The sequence below is a fragment of the Salvia hispanica genome, chromosome 2 (assembly GCF_029641045.1).
Source record: "Salvia hispanica isolate PSC_SH4W2 chromosome 2, Shi_PSC_v1, whole genome shotgun sequence".
Lineage (NCBI taxonomy): Eukaryota > Viridiplantae > Streptophyta > Magnoliopsida > Lamiales > Lamiaceae > Salvia > Salvia hispanica.
The window spans coordinates 24,353,408-24,371,144 of NC_142693.1; the positions used below are offsets into that span (position 1 = coordinate 24,353,408).

General features: G+C 38.9%; 1 protein-coding gene, 1 long non-coding RNA gene and 1 pseudogene across 2 annotated transcripts; 2 read left to right on the plus strand and 1 right to left on the minus strand.

The window, feature by feature from the left end:
• Nucleotides 1–1,191: 1,191 nt before the first annotated feature.
• LOC125204931 (uncharacterized) lies at nucleotides 1,192–3,297 on the plus strand. The gene is made up of 2 exons (XR_016135855.1): nucleotides 1,192–1,675; nucleotides 2,877–3,297. It is a non-coding gene; the product is annotated as an uncharacterized LOC125204931 (long non-coding RNA).
• A 2,770-nt stretch (nucleotides 3,298–6,067) lies between these two features.
• On the plus strand, nucleotides 6,068–6,700 carry LOC125189948 (wall-associated receptor kinase-like 8). Its single transcript, XM_048087163.1, has 2 exons — nucleotides 6,068–6,309; nucleotides 6,373–6,700. Exons 1-2 carry the CDS (start codon nucleotides 6,068–6,070, stop codon nucleotides 6,698–6,700), a joined length of 570 nt encoding a protein of 189 aa, XP_047943120.1.
• A 1,077-nt stretch (nucleotides 6,701–7,777) lies between these two features.
• On the minus strand, nucleotides 7,778–10,534 carry LOC125189952 (receptor like protein 27-like; annotated as a pseudogene).
• Between the last annotated feature and the right edge of the window lie 7,203 nt (nucleotides 10,535–17,737).

Genomic DNA, 17,737 nt, shown 5'->3' on the forward strand with positions numbered 1-17,737 from the left:
TTTTTAGTTTCAATTGCCAACAATTTTTAAGTCCAAAAAAATAATGAAATGATGATGTTGACCATAAACATATCAAGTCATTTCGACACTGTTCGATAAATGAAAACAAAATATTCAGTTATTACCATTAATGAAACTCTTGGCTAAACCTGTAAAGTTCTATAGAAAATATGAGAAATTCTTGTGGAGTTGGAATTAAACACTTAGCAATTGTTTAGAAATACAATATGATATACTATCATTTTCTTTCATAAAAGTCTCTTGTCTTAATTGGAGAAAAACTTTTCAGTGCCGTGTGTTTTTGTATAAAATGACTTGCGATATACCGCTATGACTTGGATTTATGGTTGATGTAAACGATATAACCATTTAGGTTATTTAATCTCAGCTATACATTTGGCAAAATTGTGAATCTTCTATAAAATGTTAAATTATAAATTTGTAATTAGAAAAATAAAAGAAATGAAAAGCGCATTTAGAAATATTCAGATTATTAAAATTAAAGAAAGATGTGTTTATGGTTCAAAACATCTCACCAATTTAAAGATGGTCCTTATTGATTTGATATAGAATATGACACATTCTCGACCATCTCTTTGCTCCACACGTTCTGGAGTTTGAAACCACTCGAAACTAACGGCTTTCATTTATACCAAACGAAAGGTGTATGGCCCTTGATAAACTTGAAAAAAAAACTAATTTTAAATAATTAAATATTAACTGAGTCGAGCTTGTTTGTGGTTTTGCATTTAGTAAATTGCACTAACTCAGTTTGCAATAAATGTCTGATTTTATTGTAAAATTATTACAGGATATGAGTCGAGCTTGGATGTGGTTTTGCTTTTAATAAATTGTATTAACTCAGTTTGCTATTAAATGTCTCATTTTGATAGTAAAATTATTATGGTACATAAAAGTAAAATTTAGGTTACACTAATTTTTTCTTACTCACATTTCTCTAAGCATAGATAATTTAGAAGGAAAGTATAAACCCTTGAACCAGTAAATTAGTCATAATTAATACTACTTGACAAACAAACTACATCTATCCCATATTAGATGCAAGACTTTCCATTTTAATTTGTTCCATAAAATCTGTCACACTTTTTTTAAAAAAAGTTCTTTATTATATTTATATAAAAATATTTTCTCTCACCACTTAACACATAAAAAAACATCTCATAAAATCATGTGACATCATTCAAGTGTGACACTGCGGAAACGTAACGATTCCATATCCATTCGGAGTCGGGCCACGTTGCTCTCTCGGGCCATCGTTCAACATCACTTGCAACACCTCCACCACCCCTCCCAAACCCTACCTAAACATCATTAACGAGACTATAGAAGTGGTTGACATAAGCCTTGATGACCCGGCCCAGATCGGGATCCGGTACCCCTATCTGATTTATGGAACTTGCTATAATGTATCCTCAGGCGATTCGAGCATCATTGACTTGTCGGGGGACCCAATATACGTTGTCGGAAAGCAACTGGCTGACCACCATCGGCTGCGACGACTTCGGAGCGACAAGCATAGCTGTGGGCGGCCACTATTCCCACGATGCCTGCATAGGCTTTTGTTCAGACACGAGCTCTTATGTCGGCGTTTGCCCGAACAACGGAAACATCAATTTCGTCGGCCGGGGCTGTTGCCGGGTACCCATTCCCAAAGGTATTCATCAATAGTTTTCTATGAAAATTTATTGGAATCACTAAATTTTAGATTGTGATGGCCAATCAAAGTTTTTTTTTTTTTGTTGAAAATTATTTGAAACTATTACTACCTCCGTCCCTAATAATTCGTCACCATTTGACCCGACACAAGTTTTAAGAAATGTAATTGAAAGTGAGTTGAAAAAGTAGGTGGCATGTGGGTCCTACTTTTATATATTAGTTTTATGATAAAATGTGAGTGTAAAAGAGTTGGTGGAACGTAGGATTCACTACCAAGAATGGTAAAAGTGAAAGGTGACAAATTTTTAGGGACGGACGAAAAAAGAAATATGTAACAAATTTTCAGGGAAGGAAGGAGTATTAGTTTTCATAAAATTGATGCAGAGAAAGACTAAATTATTAAAGGGCAAATTGGTGAAAAAACATCCGTTTCTGGTCAATTTCTCGACTTTCAAAATAATTGATTGCATTATAAATTTGATATTTTTTCTCAATTGTCCCATGATTCCAATATTTGGGAAAAATTAAGTATGATGTGACAGATTGTACATGTACAAATTGGGAAAATTGGAGGGAAGTGCATGTACATCATTGCCATTGTCCAACAACATCAAAATTGTCTTAATAGGTAAAATTCGATTAAATTTGAAATGGTATTGATTGATTATTAGATTGATATGGTTAATCATGTGCATTTGGAGTGGAATTAAAAAATTTGCACAAGTGAATGCAGTGTGAACTTTGTCTTACTAATACAATGATGTTCCCTGAACGATGTGTGTTGATATTCATTTTTTTCAAGATAGGTAATATGCAATGTAGTCCAATTAGGAAAGAATGTTGTACTGATAATTTTATTAGTACAATGATATTATTTTTTCGATATAAAAGGCGGACACATAAATTTTATTTTTGGAGGGGCTATATGTAGTACTCCCTCTGTCCCAATAGAAATGCAACGTTTCCTTTTTAGGTTGTCGCAATAAAAATGAAATATTTCTTAAAATGGAAACAATTCTATCTCTACTTTTTCTTCTCTCTTACTTTACTCTCTCTTCATTAACTCACAAAATAAGTATAAAATCTTGTAGCGGAAACCAAATGTTGCATATTTATTGGGACGGAGGGAGTATATAATTTGGATTTGAAATTTAGAATTATCGTATAATTTATTATAATTTTCCAAATTTTTCACGCAGGTTTAGGTACTTCATTGGGACTTATACTTCTTTTACTACGTTTTTGGTTGCATAAGGTGTTCAAGAAGAGGAAAAAAGAAAGCTCAAAGAAGATCTCTTCAAACAGCTTCTTCTCCAGCATCAACAAACAAGTGAGGGAACATTTGGCAAAACCAAACTTTTCACAACAAACGAATTGAAGAAAGTGTTAAGGGCCTTCTTCCCTTAACTGAGGCCGGCGGCGTTGCTCGACGGCCGTTGAGGATTCCGGCGCCCTGCGTAGGGTCGGCGGAGATCGATTGGGGCTGTGCGCGGAAGTACTTCCGTCGGGCAGCAAGTAATTAAGGTTTCAAAACCTTGAGTCACACGATAGTGGAGAAATAATAATTCTTATTGATTGATTGGAGGATGGAAATAATAACAATCTATGCCCTATTTATAATACTAGAATACTATACCCTAACTTATTGAATAAGAAAACTAAGATATGGAAAGATTTGGTGAATCAAAAGATAACTAAATAATATGGATATCCATGATATAGAGGATCGTATCAACTCCCCCGCGGTTAAAATCCGCCTTGTCCTCAAGGTGGAAACCACGAAGCAACGATGAGAGTTGAAAGCAAGCTTTGGCGAGGCATCTCCTCCTGGATCAAACACACACCGAGCAGCTGAGCGTTTCCCTTCATCACCTCCATAAAAAATCAATGAAGGCAGACCGATGTGGTCGTCCAAATTCAACGCTAACGAATGCAGACTGATGTGGTCGTCCAAATTCAACGCTAAAATGGAATGCTCTGCCACACGTCCAATGCTCAAACACGGCTTGTTTTTACGCGGAGGAATCAACCGTGCATCGGCGTTGAGCGATGGTAATCGAAGATTCATGTTTGAAATGTCAGTGACATTCAAATCCACATAAACATAAGCAAGTGCTTGCAAAGTGTGCGCCCCTCCTTTCTTACCCAATCCGTCCGTATGTAATTTAAGATCATTTAGAAACAACCTTTGTTTCTCTTTCATTTCTAATTGATTGTCCTGCTTCTGTATTTCAAATTCATCCGTGTGCTCATCAACAAGGCTCTGAATCTTCATGCTCTCTCTTTTGCTTGGCTTCTCAATCAACACACTGAAATCCTTTTCTTTCGTCTCTAAATTAGATTGATGAGTATCAGCTATTATCTCTTTCTCGATCAGCTTCGGAAATTTTTTATTGACATCTTCTTCTCTTTTGGCAGTAGAGTCACTCACTTTCTCTTGTTGATTCCACACACTATTAAGTTCTGTCAACTTATCCTCCCTCTTTTCTTCACCATCGTGCAAATGTGTTTCCCACTCCTCTTTCCTTGAGCTTGATACACCAACCAGTGGATGATGAGTAGAGGCCAAGAATGGAGCTGACACGGGCAGCGATTGCAACGGCTGACAAGCTCTTGGTGCAGCATAGGGTGGCTGCTCAATAGTCGACGTTGTATCTGGCTGCTTTTGCGGACGATCTGATCGCAGCGGCGGTGACGGTGCAGCAGCAGCGAGCGGTGGCGCTGCTGAGCGGCAGAGACTCGGTGTTTGCCGGCAGGAGGGTTGTTGTTGATGTCGTGTTCGGTCCGGCTGCCAAGGGTGATGTCCTGGTTCAATGTTTGAAATACACCCATATCCTACTCTCTTCTCAATGCCACGTGAAGAGTTCATGTCATGAGTCATAAAACAAGTGTCTTCATGAATATGTTGTCTCATATACCCAACATCAACATTTTCATCATAGGCTTGGTTGCGTCTAGGGGAACGGGCGTCCGGCGGGTCCCAACAGGATGGCTGGCGAGTAGTATAGTCATGTTGCACGTACTGATCAACATATCGGTGAGAGAAATCTCGATAATCATTGCCATATCTCCCACGTTGGTCCCGCGTGTCGATGTATTGGTCACGAAATCTTGCCGGCGGATTGCAGCGGCGCTGATCGTACGTCGGTGGCCATGGACGGCGGAAGTCGTCATAATCCCTTTTTTCTTGGGCAGGAAACTCATAAGGAAACTCGTCAGGAGGCCGAATCCATCTTGCTGCGCGAAGTTTGGACTCATCCCATCGCCTCTCCATGTCGGTTAGTTTTGAGAGCAAGAGATCGAGCTTTGCACTGTAAACTTGCTGTCGTGACTGTTGCTGGTGGTCGAATTGCCGATGGGTGTAGTTGGATGACATGATGAGTGAGTGCTTGGGTGATGACAGAATATGGAGGGTAAAATGTGGCGGTGATGGTGGTTTGACTTCGACGCGGTGCGCGGGAATCCTTCCCGTCGGGCGTTGCAGAAGTAGAGTTGTCCGGTGGCTAGAGCTCGGCGGACAGGCGGGACTCGACAACCTAAGCAGTTGCTGTGCGCGGAGTCTTTTCCGTCAGGCAGCGGTGTAGCTTCGGTTCGAGATGGTGGGAGGGTGAGATCACGATGAAAGCACCAGTTGTTAAGGGCCTTCTTCCCTTAACTGAGGCCGGCGGCGTTGCTCGACGGCCGTTGAGGATTCCGGCGCCCTGCGTAGGGTCGGCGGAGATCGATTGGGGCTGTGTGCGGAAGTACTTCCGTCGGGCAGCAAGTAATTAAGGTTTCAAAACCTTGAGTCACACTATAGTGGAGAAATAATAATTCTTATTGATTGATTGGAGGATGGAAATAATAACAATCTATGCCCTATTTATAATACTAGAATACTATACCCTAACTTATTGAATAAGAAAACTAAGATATGGAAAGATTTGATGAATCAAAAGATAACTAAATAATATGGATATCCATGATACAGACCAAACAGGAGAACTCATCCCAAAAGACTAGCCTGTTAGGAGAGAGAGCCCATTTAGTCTATATACCCCACACCAGTTGTTCTCACAACCGATGTGGGAATTGAGTCCGTAACAGAAAGCCACCGATCACTTCAACAAGAGCGAATATGTGGACGAGGAGGCCAAGGCATTGTCTACAAAGGCATGTTATCAGATGGCACAATCGTGGCGATCAAGAAGCTAAATAAGGTCGACGAGAACCAACTTGAGCAGTTCATCAATGAGGTTGTGATACTGTCGCAGATCAATCATAAGAACGTGGTCAAATTATTAGGGTGTTGTCTGGCGACCAAAGACCTTCTGGTCTACGAGTTCTTACCAAATGGGACGCTTTCAATTTCATTAATGATCCCAAGCCCAAATTTCGGCTAACATGGAACATGAGGTTGAAAATTGCCACAGATGTAGCGGAGGCACTAGCATACTTGCACTTCGCGTCTTATGTACCTATCTATCACAGAGACATCAAGTCTACTAATATCCTTCTGGATGAAAAGTACGTTGTCAAAGTGTCAGATTTTGGAATTTCCAAACTTGTTGAAGTGGATCAGACTCATCTAAGTTCTAACTACACTGGTGAAAGGGACGTTTGGGTATTTAGATCCAGAGTATTACCAGACAAGTCAGTATATAGAAAAGAGCGACGTATACAGCTTTGGAGTAGTGCTTCTTGAACTCCTGACAGGGCAACGACCGATATCAATGGAGAGAACGGAGGTGGAAAGAAACTTGGCTTTGCAATTTTTGCGTATATGAGAGCGGACAACCTTCACGCAATTTTAGACACCCAGGTTTTGAATGATGGTGGGAAACATGAGGTTAACTTAGTTGTGAGGCTTGCGAAAAGATGCTTGAATGTTAAGGGGCAAATACGACCTACTATGAAAGAAGTGGCTACGGAATTGGAAAGTTTAGTAATGTCCCAAATACATACTGCCAATGATATGGAGCTCGAAGAAGAAGCAATAGTGTCTGAAGCAAAGGACATGGAGTTTTCAGACATTGAGTGCTAAACTGCTAATGGACAAGCCATGATCATGGTATTGCCAGATCATTATCAGATGCACATCCCTTGATGTCTGAAGACTAAAGGAGGATATATATTTCATTTATTTCTTATTATGATTGTTGCAATAAGAAAAGATCCCATAAATTCGTTTTTATTACTTGTGTGTATTACTTATATTGTAAGTATGTTATTCTATTTTCTATTTTTGGTGAAAATTAATCCCTTTGAGTTCAAAAATTTGTAATATGATATGCAATTGATTTCATGTTAAATAAGGATTTTTTTAAGTGAGCCATTTTGAGTTATACGTCCAATAAAGGATAACGAGCTTGAGACGAAGTTAATATATTTTAGAAATTAATTACTCAATATACATGCATAAATTGTAATTAGAAAATTCATTTGGCTTCAATTAAGCAATTGGAATTTTCGCTTGACAAGTAAACGAACCAAGCTCGAGCCCAATTGTTTCTGCTCAGCTTAGTTCTTTATTAAAATTGCAAGTCCATGAAATTGAACTAAGCCTGAGCAGAAACAATTGTGCTCGAGCTTGGTTCGTTTATTAGTCGAGCGAAAATTGCAAGTGCTTAATTGAAGCCGAGCCAATTTTCCAAATTCAATTTTTACATGTATATTGAAGAGAGTAATTAATTTTTAAAATATATTAACTCTGTCTCAATATAAGCTCGCTTTCCTTCTTATAAGCCTATGATTCTTAAGCCAATGAAAATACTTGCAAGTACAACAAAATACTCATGGTGGACTTTTCTATGGGCTTCTGAGCCCAAATTCGTATTAGACCTTCTTCAGCTCATTATTGATTTTTTATATATTTGGAATTATTATTCATTAGTATTTTGCTTCTTTTCAAATTAGAATCCTTTTAATAGAATCCTTTCAAATTAGAATCCTTCGGCCCACAACAAATCCAAGTCCGACAAATGAAATTAATTATAGATATTTTATCTAAAGTGACACCAAAAAAAAATTATTGAAACATATCCAAACAAAAACTGCTTATGAAGAAAACACACGACATATACATAAACTCACCAAACAAAAACGGCTTATGAAGAAAACACTACTGTCTTCTGGCTCGATTCCCGGCTACCATTCTTGCTCGCCTTCTTCTCATGTCTCTGGCAATGAATATGTCTTCAACTACTTCTTCTATTTTGCCAAAGTATTTGGCTCTGAATCTTCTGCAGAATAGAAGTAGCCATACAATACTTCCAAATCCCACAACATATCCAAGTGCAGCAGATACGTATTCCCACTCAATCTCCCTCTTCTCTTCCACATCTTCGTGTTCTTGCAGTGATAGCTCATCAGTGTGACTGCAGTTTGTGTTGAGAGGGAAACCACATAGGCCAGGATTTCCTTCAAAGAATTAGCTGAAATTGTCTGAATTTGACGGCCTTTTGGGATCATTCCAACCAGCTTGTTGTATGACAGGTTCAAGACTTCAAGGAATGTGAGTTCTCCAAGCCCCATCGGTATTGGCCCTGTTAGCTGGTTTCGAGAGAGGTCAAGTGATTCGAGCTTGCCCAAGAGGCCGAATGACTGAGGGATGCTTCCGTTGAGGGCATTGTGGGACAAGTTGAGATGATAAAGCGAGTTAAGATAACCAATTGCATTTGGTATCTCTCCAATGAAATTATTGCAAGAAAAATCAATACTTCCAAAGTCTGGGCAAATGTTTTCAAGTTATAACCGTAGCCCTTTCATGATTAATGTCACTTCAACTTTGTACGGTTCAGCATCACTCCATTGCGTCATTCCCCACCAAGTAGAGGAATTTATTGATTCCAGATGTCCACTGAAATTATTTGAAGATATATCTAGAATTCGAAGCTCTGGCCAGGTCATAATACATGTCACTTCACCATGGAATCTGTTGGAGTGCAAAATAAGAATACTCAATGAGGATGATGGCATGCACGGGAACGTATCGTTGATGTTGTTGTTCCCGACGTCCATAATCTCCAACGACATGCAACTTTTGAGAGATTTTGGGATCTTCCCTTCTAAATTATTATTGTTAAGCAATAAATATTGTAGCTTACAATCCATAGAAATAATATCTGGTATGCTGCTATTGATGTTGTTTTGATTCATATCAAGCCCCTGAATGATTTCATGTAGTCAAGGGGGTATGCTGCCACTTAATTTATTTCTAGACATGTCAAGAGAATCGAGATGTGCACCATTGCATAAGGAGATTGGAATTGATCCACTAAAACTATTATTAGCAACAGACAAGTATCAGAGATTAGATTCAAGTGAATGGGCAACTGTAACTCTCCCCTGAGCTGGTTAGAGTTCAAGGATAAGCTCTCAAGAGAAGCTGGAATATGGTAAGGATTTTGAAAATCTGTTAGAAGATTAATTGAGAGGTCAAGGTTCTTTAGTTGTGTTCCCCAAATCCAACTTGGTATCTCTCCTCCAATACTATTGGCCGAGAGATCCAATTCTTGCAGATCCAAATCTTTGATGAAATCAGGAAAATGGGACAAGTTACATGAAGCTAGGTGTAACACTTTTAATTGGAGACCACCATATGAACTTGAATTGACGTTTCCAACATGTACTGACAAGCTACTGCCGGATAGATAAAGCTCTGTGAGATTGGTCAAGCTACTGTCCAGTTGAAAAGTGTCATTGAAATGGTTGTTTCTAAGATCAAGATGAACAAGATTGGAAAGACCTTCAAAGAATGTAGAAGGAAGTGAGCCTGTGAAGAAGTTATCTGACAAATAGACATGAATAAGCTTTGTTAAGTTAGCAAACAATGTAGAAGGAAGTGAGCCTGTCAAGTCGTTATATGACAAATCGACATGAATCAGCTCCGTTAGATTATCAAACAGTGTAGAAGGAAGTGAGCCTGTCAAGTCGTTATGTGACAAATCGACATGAATCAGCTCTGTTAGGTTAGCAAACAATGTAGAAGGAAGTGAGCCAGTCAAGGAGTAATCTGGCAAACTGACATGAATCAGCTTGGTTAGGTTAGCAAAGGTGGATGGAAGGGAGTTTCCTTTTAAAATGCAGCCACTAAGAGTCTAGGTGGTCAGACTTGGAAAATTAGTGAATAAGTCATGAAGTGTTACAGCTGAAAGATTGTTCCAATCTAGTCGAAGAATAGAAAGGGAATGAAGTTGCCAAAAGGATTTAGGCAAAGGGCCATCAAGGCTACAATCAATCATGCTCAAAGAGGTGAGGTTGGGTAAATGTGATGATTCAGTGTGGCCCCATTTTAGCCTTTCATCTAAAGCAGTGATACTGACATGATCAATATAGAGCTCTCTAAGCTCGGTTAGATTTTGGAGAAGCATCTCCAAATTTGGGTTCTCAAGGCTAAGAGTATTGCCAAACTCGTTGGAGATATCTAGACTAGCCAATCTCGTTAAGGTCAAAATTTCAGTGCCCAAAAAAACCAGCATGTGACAAATTCAAATATGTCAAACAAGTCATATTGCCAATACCTTTTGGAATGACATCATTAAAGTAATTGTAGGCAAGGTTAAGCTTCTGCATATATTTAAATCTGAAGAGACTCGATGAATCCCCAATTCCACCATAAATGGCCTCACCTTCGAGCTGCAAACTAACAACGTGGCCAGAAGCATCACATTCCACACCATGCCACAGGCAACACCCAGCACTTTTATTCCAGTGCACGAGTTCTGTAGAAAGAGAGGAATCAAAGATCAACTCATGCTTGAGTTGAAGCAACAAGGTTTCCTGATTGATGATGAAGGCATTTGGTATTATAAGAATGAGTGGTGAAAATGAAGGACGAAATTAGGAAACAAATGAACCACAACATGTTTGAAAGCATTGTGAAAGAGGTTTTTGTGTACAAATGAAGGTATGTGCAATCGGGTTTAAATAAACAATCGCAGTTCACTTGGATATCTTTTTAGATCACCACTTGAATGTCTACATAATGGTTGGAGTGAAATATTATCATCATTAATTTTTATTTCATTTTAATTATATCATTAGTTTTAACATAAAAATTAAAGCCTGTTTATATTAGAGTGAGTTAATCAAACACATAAAATTCCACAAGTAAGGCCTACATGATTTGGATTTGAAAAAAATGATAGCACTGATATATGTTAATTTCATCAAAGTTACAATGAGTTGACTTGAGGTCAATGGATGTACCAAACAGAGAATTATTGGTGGCAAACTCCAATAATTTAGAACTGTGAATTGGTCATAGATTAGTGTCTGATGACACAACAATATTTTCAGTATTATAATTTCTATAAACACGGTATGATATATAGAAAATTTCCATTTTTAGAAATAGGACCACTTTTTTGTGGATATTTCAAAATGGCAAAATTAAACTATTTTTAATGGATAAAAAGAGTAGTAAATCTGTAAATGGGAATTTTTTTGGCTAGGGAGTGATTTAATTAACCGTAAAAACTTTTGAAGAAAAATAATACTATGAGTTGTGACTTGTAAATTAACTGCACTAACGTATAGAATTGGAAAGACTTGGAAATTGACTTGGGTCTTCGGAGTCATATGAAGACAATATGAAATCATTTTTTCTTAAAATTTTTAATGTCGTCGAAAAATTATGCAATGCAATGCCATGTCTTAAAAGATATTACAGGTTCAGACCTCGTCACCTGCTGGGAGACTTTTGGTCTTAATCTGCAAACTCGGTTGAGTAGGATTAGTGGGATTCCGATCTATGTTGCGATGTTGTAGCATTCTTTCCATATAGTAGTTGATTTGTGAAATAAGATCAATATATCCTATTTGTGAAAATAACATCTTAGACAGATTTGAGGTCACTAAAAAAACATACTCCCTCCGTCCCAAGATATTAGACCCTTATTCCTTTTTGGGGTATCCCAACATATTTGAGTCATTTCTATTTATGGTAAAAATTTACTTTACTACAAACTACACTTACACCACTAAACAACATCTCATAAATTCATGTGCCCAAAAGAAAGGGCTCTAATATCTTGGGAAGTAGGGAGTATCTTTCAAGGATATAAAAATTGAGAAGCATCCCTAAAAATTGAGAACAAATTATCATATTTTTTTGCGTCTTAAGGACGCTTATATTTGTGTCCAATAAATTTAGTTGGAACACCAACAAAGGATATTTTATGAAGTGTTGGTGGTCTAGTTAGACACACAAATTGGCATCTGTAGCTGTTGGATTTTGGATGGACTCTTATTGGGCTGTGATTATTTGTTAAGCCCGGGTGTTATTAATTGGGCTGAGCCCAATTACTTACCTCCTCACTCCAGATGTTGCCACGTGCCCCTCTCTCTCAGATGTTGTCTTCTGACCGTTGGATGTAGGGTTGAGTGTTTTATGTGAGTGTTGGCTTGGTTGAGCCGTTTCATTACTCACAATCTCTCTCTCTCTTTTCCTTGTGAATCAGAGTGTCTCTCTCTTCTCTCCTCTCTTCTCCGGTGGACTTCCGGCCATCTCTTGGTGATCTCCCATGGTTCTTTGAGTGGTTGATCTCTTGTGAGTGCTAGTGTGAGGCAATCTCTTCGATTGCTTGTTACTGGAGTGGAACTAGGGTTTTGTGAGAACCCGAAGAGTGTGTGTGGAGATTTGTTCGGTGGAACTTGATCTGGTGTGAGGGGCTTTCACGGTGGAGGTATTGGTGGTCTGAGGGTTAACTCTATCCAATCCATTGGTGCTCCCTTGGATCTAAGTTCTGGAAGAATAGATCAGTGTTGATTGCGGCGGGTTCTGAGCCAAGTTCCTTTGATCTCTTGTTCTTGCTCTCTGTTGTGTAGTTGAGTTCTAGTGTTTAGATCCGAGAGGATCTCTCTTAGTAGTTCTAACTTGTTTCTTGAGTGTGCAGGTGCAATTGAGTACGATTGAAGCTGTAGTGATAGCTTCAAGACCTTGTAATAGGTAAAACTAGATTCTTGTAATCTTAGTTGTATTACTTGTGTAAATCAGCCGCGTGGGTGAGAGTTTGGCTGAGCTCTCTTGTACAAGAACAAAGAGGTCTCGGTAATTAGTGAATCTAGACTAATCTGATCCCTACAGTGGTATCAGAGCCACGGGGGGATTAGTCTAGCACGCCGAGTCGCTTAAGGAGGTGGGCAAGTGGAATCCTCCTTCGAGAGGGGATTCACTCTGGTAAATTGGCTTATCCTTCTTGGTTTATGTTTCTGTTTAGTGCCAACTATAGGTTTGGGCTTTTGTTTCTGGTAGACAGTCTCTGGCAAGGACTTAGGACTTCTGTGCTTTCTTTTCTCTGTGTTGCTTCCGCTGGTTTTAGTGCTCTGTGATCTGTGATCTCAAGTTACTTGACCACCAAGCATCTTGTACTGCCCAAGTGACCCCCTGCGCCCTCCAGTAGTGAGTGATTGCGAGCTGGGATAGCCTTGGCCAGTCTTGCTCGTGACAGTCAAGGATTTGAGTCCCTTTCTGTTGTGTGAAAGCTCTTGGTCCGTTCTTGTGTTGCCGGTGTATGTCTCTGTGCTTTCAGGTGTGTAAGGCTGTGTGTATGTCTCTGTGTTTCTGTCTTGCTTCCTGCTTTCTTGTAAATTTTCTTGCTAAAATGGCTCAACCTGTTGGTTTGGTTCCTTATAATGGAAAAAATGATTTTGCTATTTGGAAACAGAAAATGAAATGTGTTTTGATTCAACAAAAAGTTTTCAAAGTTGTTGATGGTACTTTACCATAGGATACTACTCAGGATAAAATTGATGAGATGAATGATCTGGCAAGGGCTACCATTGTGTTAAATCTATCTGATTCTGTGATTAGGAAAGTTGATCATGAGGAATCTGCTGCTGAAATGTGGAAATTGCTTGATACTCTGTATACTGAAACCTCTATGTCTTCCAGAATGTATTTGCTTGAAAAATTGTTCAAATTTAAGCTTGATCTTGCTAAAGACATTGATGACAATGTGGATAGGTTTCAGAAGTTAGTACAGGACATTAAGAGGTCAGGTGATAAAACCATAGATGAATACACAAGTATAGCCCTGATGAATGCCATACCTGATTCCTATAGTGATGTTAAGGCTGCCATTAAGTATGGTAGAGATTCTGCTCCTCTAGACCTCATTATTAGCTCCTTGAAATCCAAAGAACTTGAACTTAAGGGAAGGGCTGCTGACAAGACTGCTTACAATAAGGTGTTGAATGTCAGGGGTAGATCTAAATCTAGAGGGGGCAATGAGCCCAGTAGTGGTTCTGGTAATTCCTCAAACTCTAGGAAAAAGTTTAGATCTAGGTCTAGAAGCAAGGATCCTAACACCTATAGGAAGTGTTTCAACTGTGGTGATATTGGGCACTATAAGAAAAAATGTACAAAACCTAAGAAGAATAAGTTCCCTAACAATAATTCCCAAGTTGAAACCCTGGTTAATGTTGCTGCTTATGATAATGTAAATGATTCTGTTTTCATGGTGCATGACCTGCAATTTGTTAATGCCTCTCCTGCATGTCCCTTCACTTCAAATGATTGGCTGTGTGATTCTAGATGTACTTATCATGTGAGTCCTTTTAAGGAAGTGTTTTCTGAGTTAAAACCTGTTACTAAGACTTTTGTGTCTATGGCTGATGACAAGAAGTGTGAAATTCTTGGTATTGGCACTGTGTGTTTGAAGTTTGAAAATGGTTATGTGCTCAGCCTGAAGGATGTCAGATATGTTCCTGATTTATGCTATAATTTGATGTCTTGTACTGCTCTTGAAAATGAGGGTATGGGAGGGAAGTGGGGGGAAGGCTGTATGAAAATTTGCAGAAGTTCTATGTGTCTTTTCAAAGCTCAGAAGAAATGTGGCTTATATGTGTGTAATGTTGTGCCTCTTGCATGTGACAAAGCTTATGCTAATGTAGTTAAAACTGACAGAACCATGTTGTGGCATAATAGGCTAGGTCATATGAGTGCAAAAGGTTTGAGTATCCTGAAAAAACATGTCATTCTTTCTGATAATGATGTTCAAAGTGAGTTGCCTTTCTGTGATTCTTGTGTGCTGGGTAAACAACACAGAGTTTCTTTCCCAAGTACCCCTGCTCCTGCTAATGTGAGTAAATGTATTCTGGAATATTTGCATATGGATGTTTGGGGTCCAGCTTCAGTGTCTTCTCACTCTGGATGTGTCTACTTCTTGTCTGTGATTGATGATTTCTCAAGAAAAGTGTGGTGGTTTTTGATGAGACACAAGTCTGATGTTTTTGAAAAACTTAAAACTTGGAAAATCTTGATTGAGACTCAAACTGGTAAGAAGATTAAGGCTATTAGAACTGATAATGGCCTGGAGTTTTGTAATAATCAGATGGATGATTTATGTGATAGCTTTGGAATTAAAAGACATAGAACTGTGCCTTATACCCCACAACAAAATGGCACTTGGTGAGAGAATGAACAGGACTTTACTTGAAAAAGTGAGATGCATGCTTTCTAAGTCTAGATTGTCAAAAAAGTTTTGGGGTGAGGCTTTGTTAACTGCTACTTATTTGGTAAATAGGTCTCCTTCTGTGCCTCTGGTTGGTCAGTGTCCTGAGTATGTGTTCTATGGCAAGCCTCTTGTTTTTTCTCACCTAAGGGTTTTTGGCTGTACTGCTTTTGTGCATAATAAGTCTGACAAACTTGAGCCTAGATCTAGGAAAGGTGTTTTTCTAGGTTATCCTGAAGGTGTCAAAGGGTATAGAGTCTGGCTAAGGGATGAACCTGGGTTCAAGGTCATAATAAGTAGGGATGTGGTCTTCAATGAAGATGAATTCCCCTGCTTAAGGCTGACATTGAGCCCAGATCCTATTGATGTGGATAATGAACCTCTTACTGAGGTGGAGTCCACAGATACACTCACTGGAGTAGAGCATCCTAGTGGTGCTCCAAGTGAGGTGGAGCAGCCATTTTGGAACACTTATCCAGTCTATACTCCTAATGAGACACTTGATGAAGGAAACCCAAAATTTGCTGCATAATAACCCTACCCAAAATGTTGATGACAATGTGCCTAATTTGCATAATAGTCCTGTTAGAAACTCTCCTCCTATTCCTGTTCAGAATGTGATAAATAGCCCTAGTGACATTCAAAATGCTATTGATAATACTAACTTGCAGGATTATATTTTATCTAGAGATAGAACTAGAAGGGTAAATGTTGGTAAACCCTCTAGATATGATGGCTTTGTTGGTTTAGTTGCTCTGATTAATTTGGCTTTCAATGTTTATGAATCTGATGGTGATGAGCCTCAAACCTATAAGCAGGCTACTAAGTCTAAATTCTGGAGTCAGTGGCATAATGCCATGATGGAGGAGATGCATTCTCTGAAAATTAATTTCACTTGGATTCTTGTACCTTTGCCTCCTGGTGCATCTGTGGTTGATTGCAGGTGGCTCTATAAACTGAAAAATGAGGTGGAGGGCCTTAGGTACAAGGCCAGATTGGTGGCAAAAGGTTTACTCAACAAGAGGGGGTGGATTACAAGAAATCTTTGCCCCTGTTGTTAAATTCACAACTGTTAGAATGATGTTGGCTTTGTGTGGTCATTTTAATTGGGAATTGAAACAGATGGATGTTAAAACTGCTTTCTTACATGGTGATCTTGATAAGCCCATTTACATGAAACAGCCTGAGGGCTTTGTTTATCCCAAGCTTCCCAATCATGTGTGCTTGTTGAAAAAGGCCCTTTATGGTTTAAAACAGTCACCTAGGCAGTGGAACATCAAGTTTAATACATGCATGCAAAAGTTAGGTTTTGTTAGAAGTACCTTTGATGCTTGCTTGTATGTGAAGAACCTTGACACTGTGCCTGTGTTTTTGCTTTTATATGTTGATGATATGCTTATAATGGGTCCTTGTTTGAAAACCATTAAGGGTGTGCAAGCTGCTTTGAGTGAGAATTTTGATATGAAGGATCTAGGTGATGCTCAGAAAATCTTAGGGATCAATATCTATAGAGATAGAGATACATCCACCCTTGTGTTGCATCAAGAACCTTATGTGTACAAAATTCTGAAAAAGTTCAACATGTTTGATGCTAAGCCTGCTTCTGTGCCTTTAGCTGCTCATTTTATGTTGAGTAAAGATTTGTGCTCTAAGTCTCAGTCTGAAATTGATGCTATGAAAAGAATTCCCTATGCAAATGCTATTGGATCTGTTATGTACTTGATGGTTAGCACTAGGCCTGATATTGTCTATGTTGTATCTTGTCTTAGTAGATATATGTCTAATCCTGGTCCTGTTCATTGGGAAGCTCTGAAATGGCTTCTTAGATACTTGAAACAAACTGCTAAGTATAGTTTGTGCTATTCTAAATGTGATGATGGTGTTTTACTAACTGGTTTTGTGGATTCCAACTATGCTAATGACAGAGATAAGAGGAAGTCAACCACCTCCTATGTATTTTCAGTGTGTAGGTATTGCATAAGCTGGAAATCACAACTGCAGCATATTGTGGCACTGTCCACCACTGAGTCTGAGTATATTGCTATCACTGAGGCAATGAAAGAGGCTGTATGGTTAAAGGGAGTACTTTCTGAACTCAAGTTTGTGAAATCCTCTCCTGTGTTGTTCTCTGATTCTCAATTGCTATTCAGTTATGTAAAAATCCTGTTTTTCATGATAGAACAAAGCATATAGATGTAAGGTTTCATTACATTAGGGATGTTGTAGAAAAAGGTGAAGTGTTTCTTCAAAAGGTGCATACTGATAAAAACCCAGCTGACATGGGAACTAAACCCTTACCTTTGGAAAAACTTCTTTTCTGCATTAAGTACTTGCATTTTGATCTAGGATAGGTTGCATGTCCCGGGGAAAGACCTCAGCCACCTTATCAGCTGTGGTAAGGGTGGTAGGTGGCTGGAGGCATGAAGTCCTTTAGACTAATGGGTGTCAGCCCCTCTGGTGTCTAAAGGCAACCTGGTAGTTCCCAAGATGCTTGTGGACTTAGTCCTTTGGTGCTGAGGGATCTGCCTTGTAGGCTATGATGATTTTGCCTCAGCCCACAGCACTTGATTGGTTTCCCAGAATAAAAGTCCAAGGTGGAGTATGTTGGATTTTGGATGGACTCT

What these genes read in the sequence shown, in the direction of transcription:
- LOC125189948 (XM_048087163.1), top strand. Translation starts at nt 6,068, where the DNA reads ATGAGGTTGAAAATTGCCACAGATGTAGCGGAGGCACTAGCATACTTG. An exon ending in TCCAGAGTATTACCAGACAA is followed by an intron (nt 6,310 to 6,372) that starts GTCAGTATATAG and finishes AACTCCTGACAG; the next exon opens with GGCAACGACCGATATCAATG.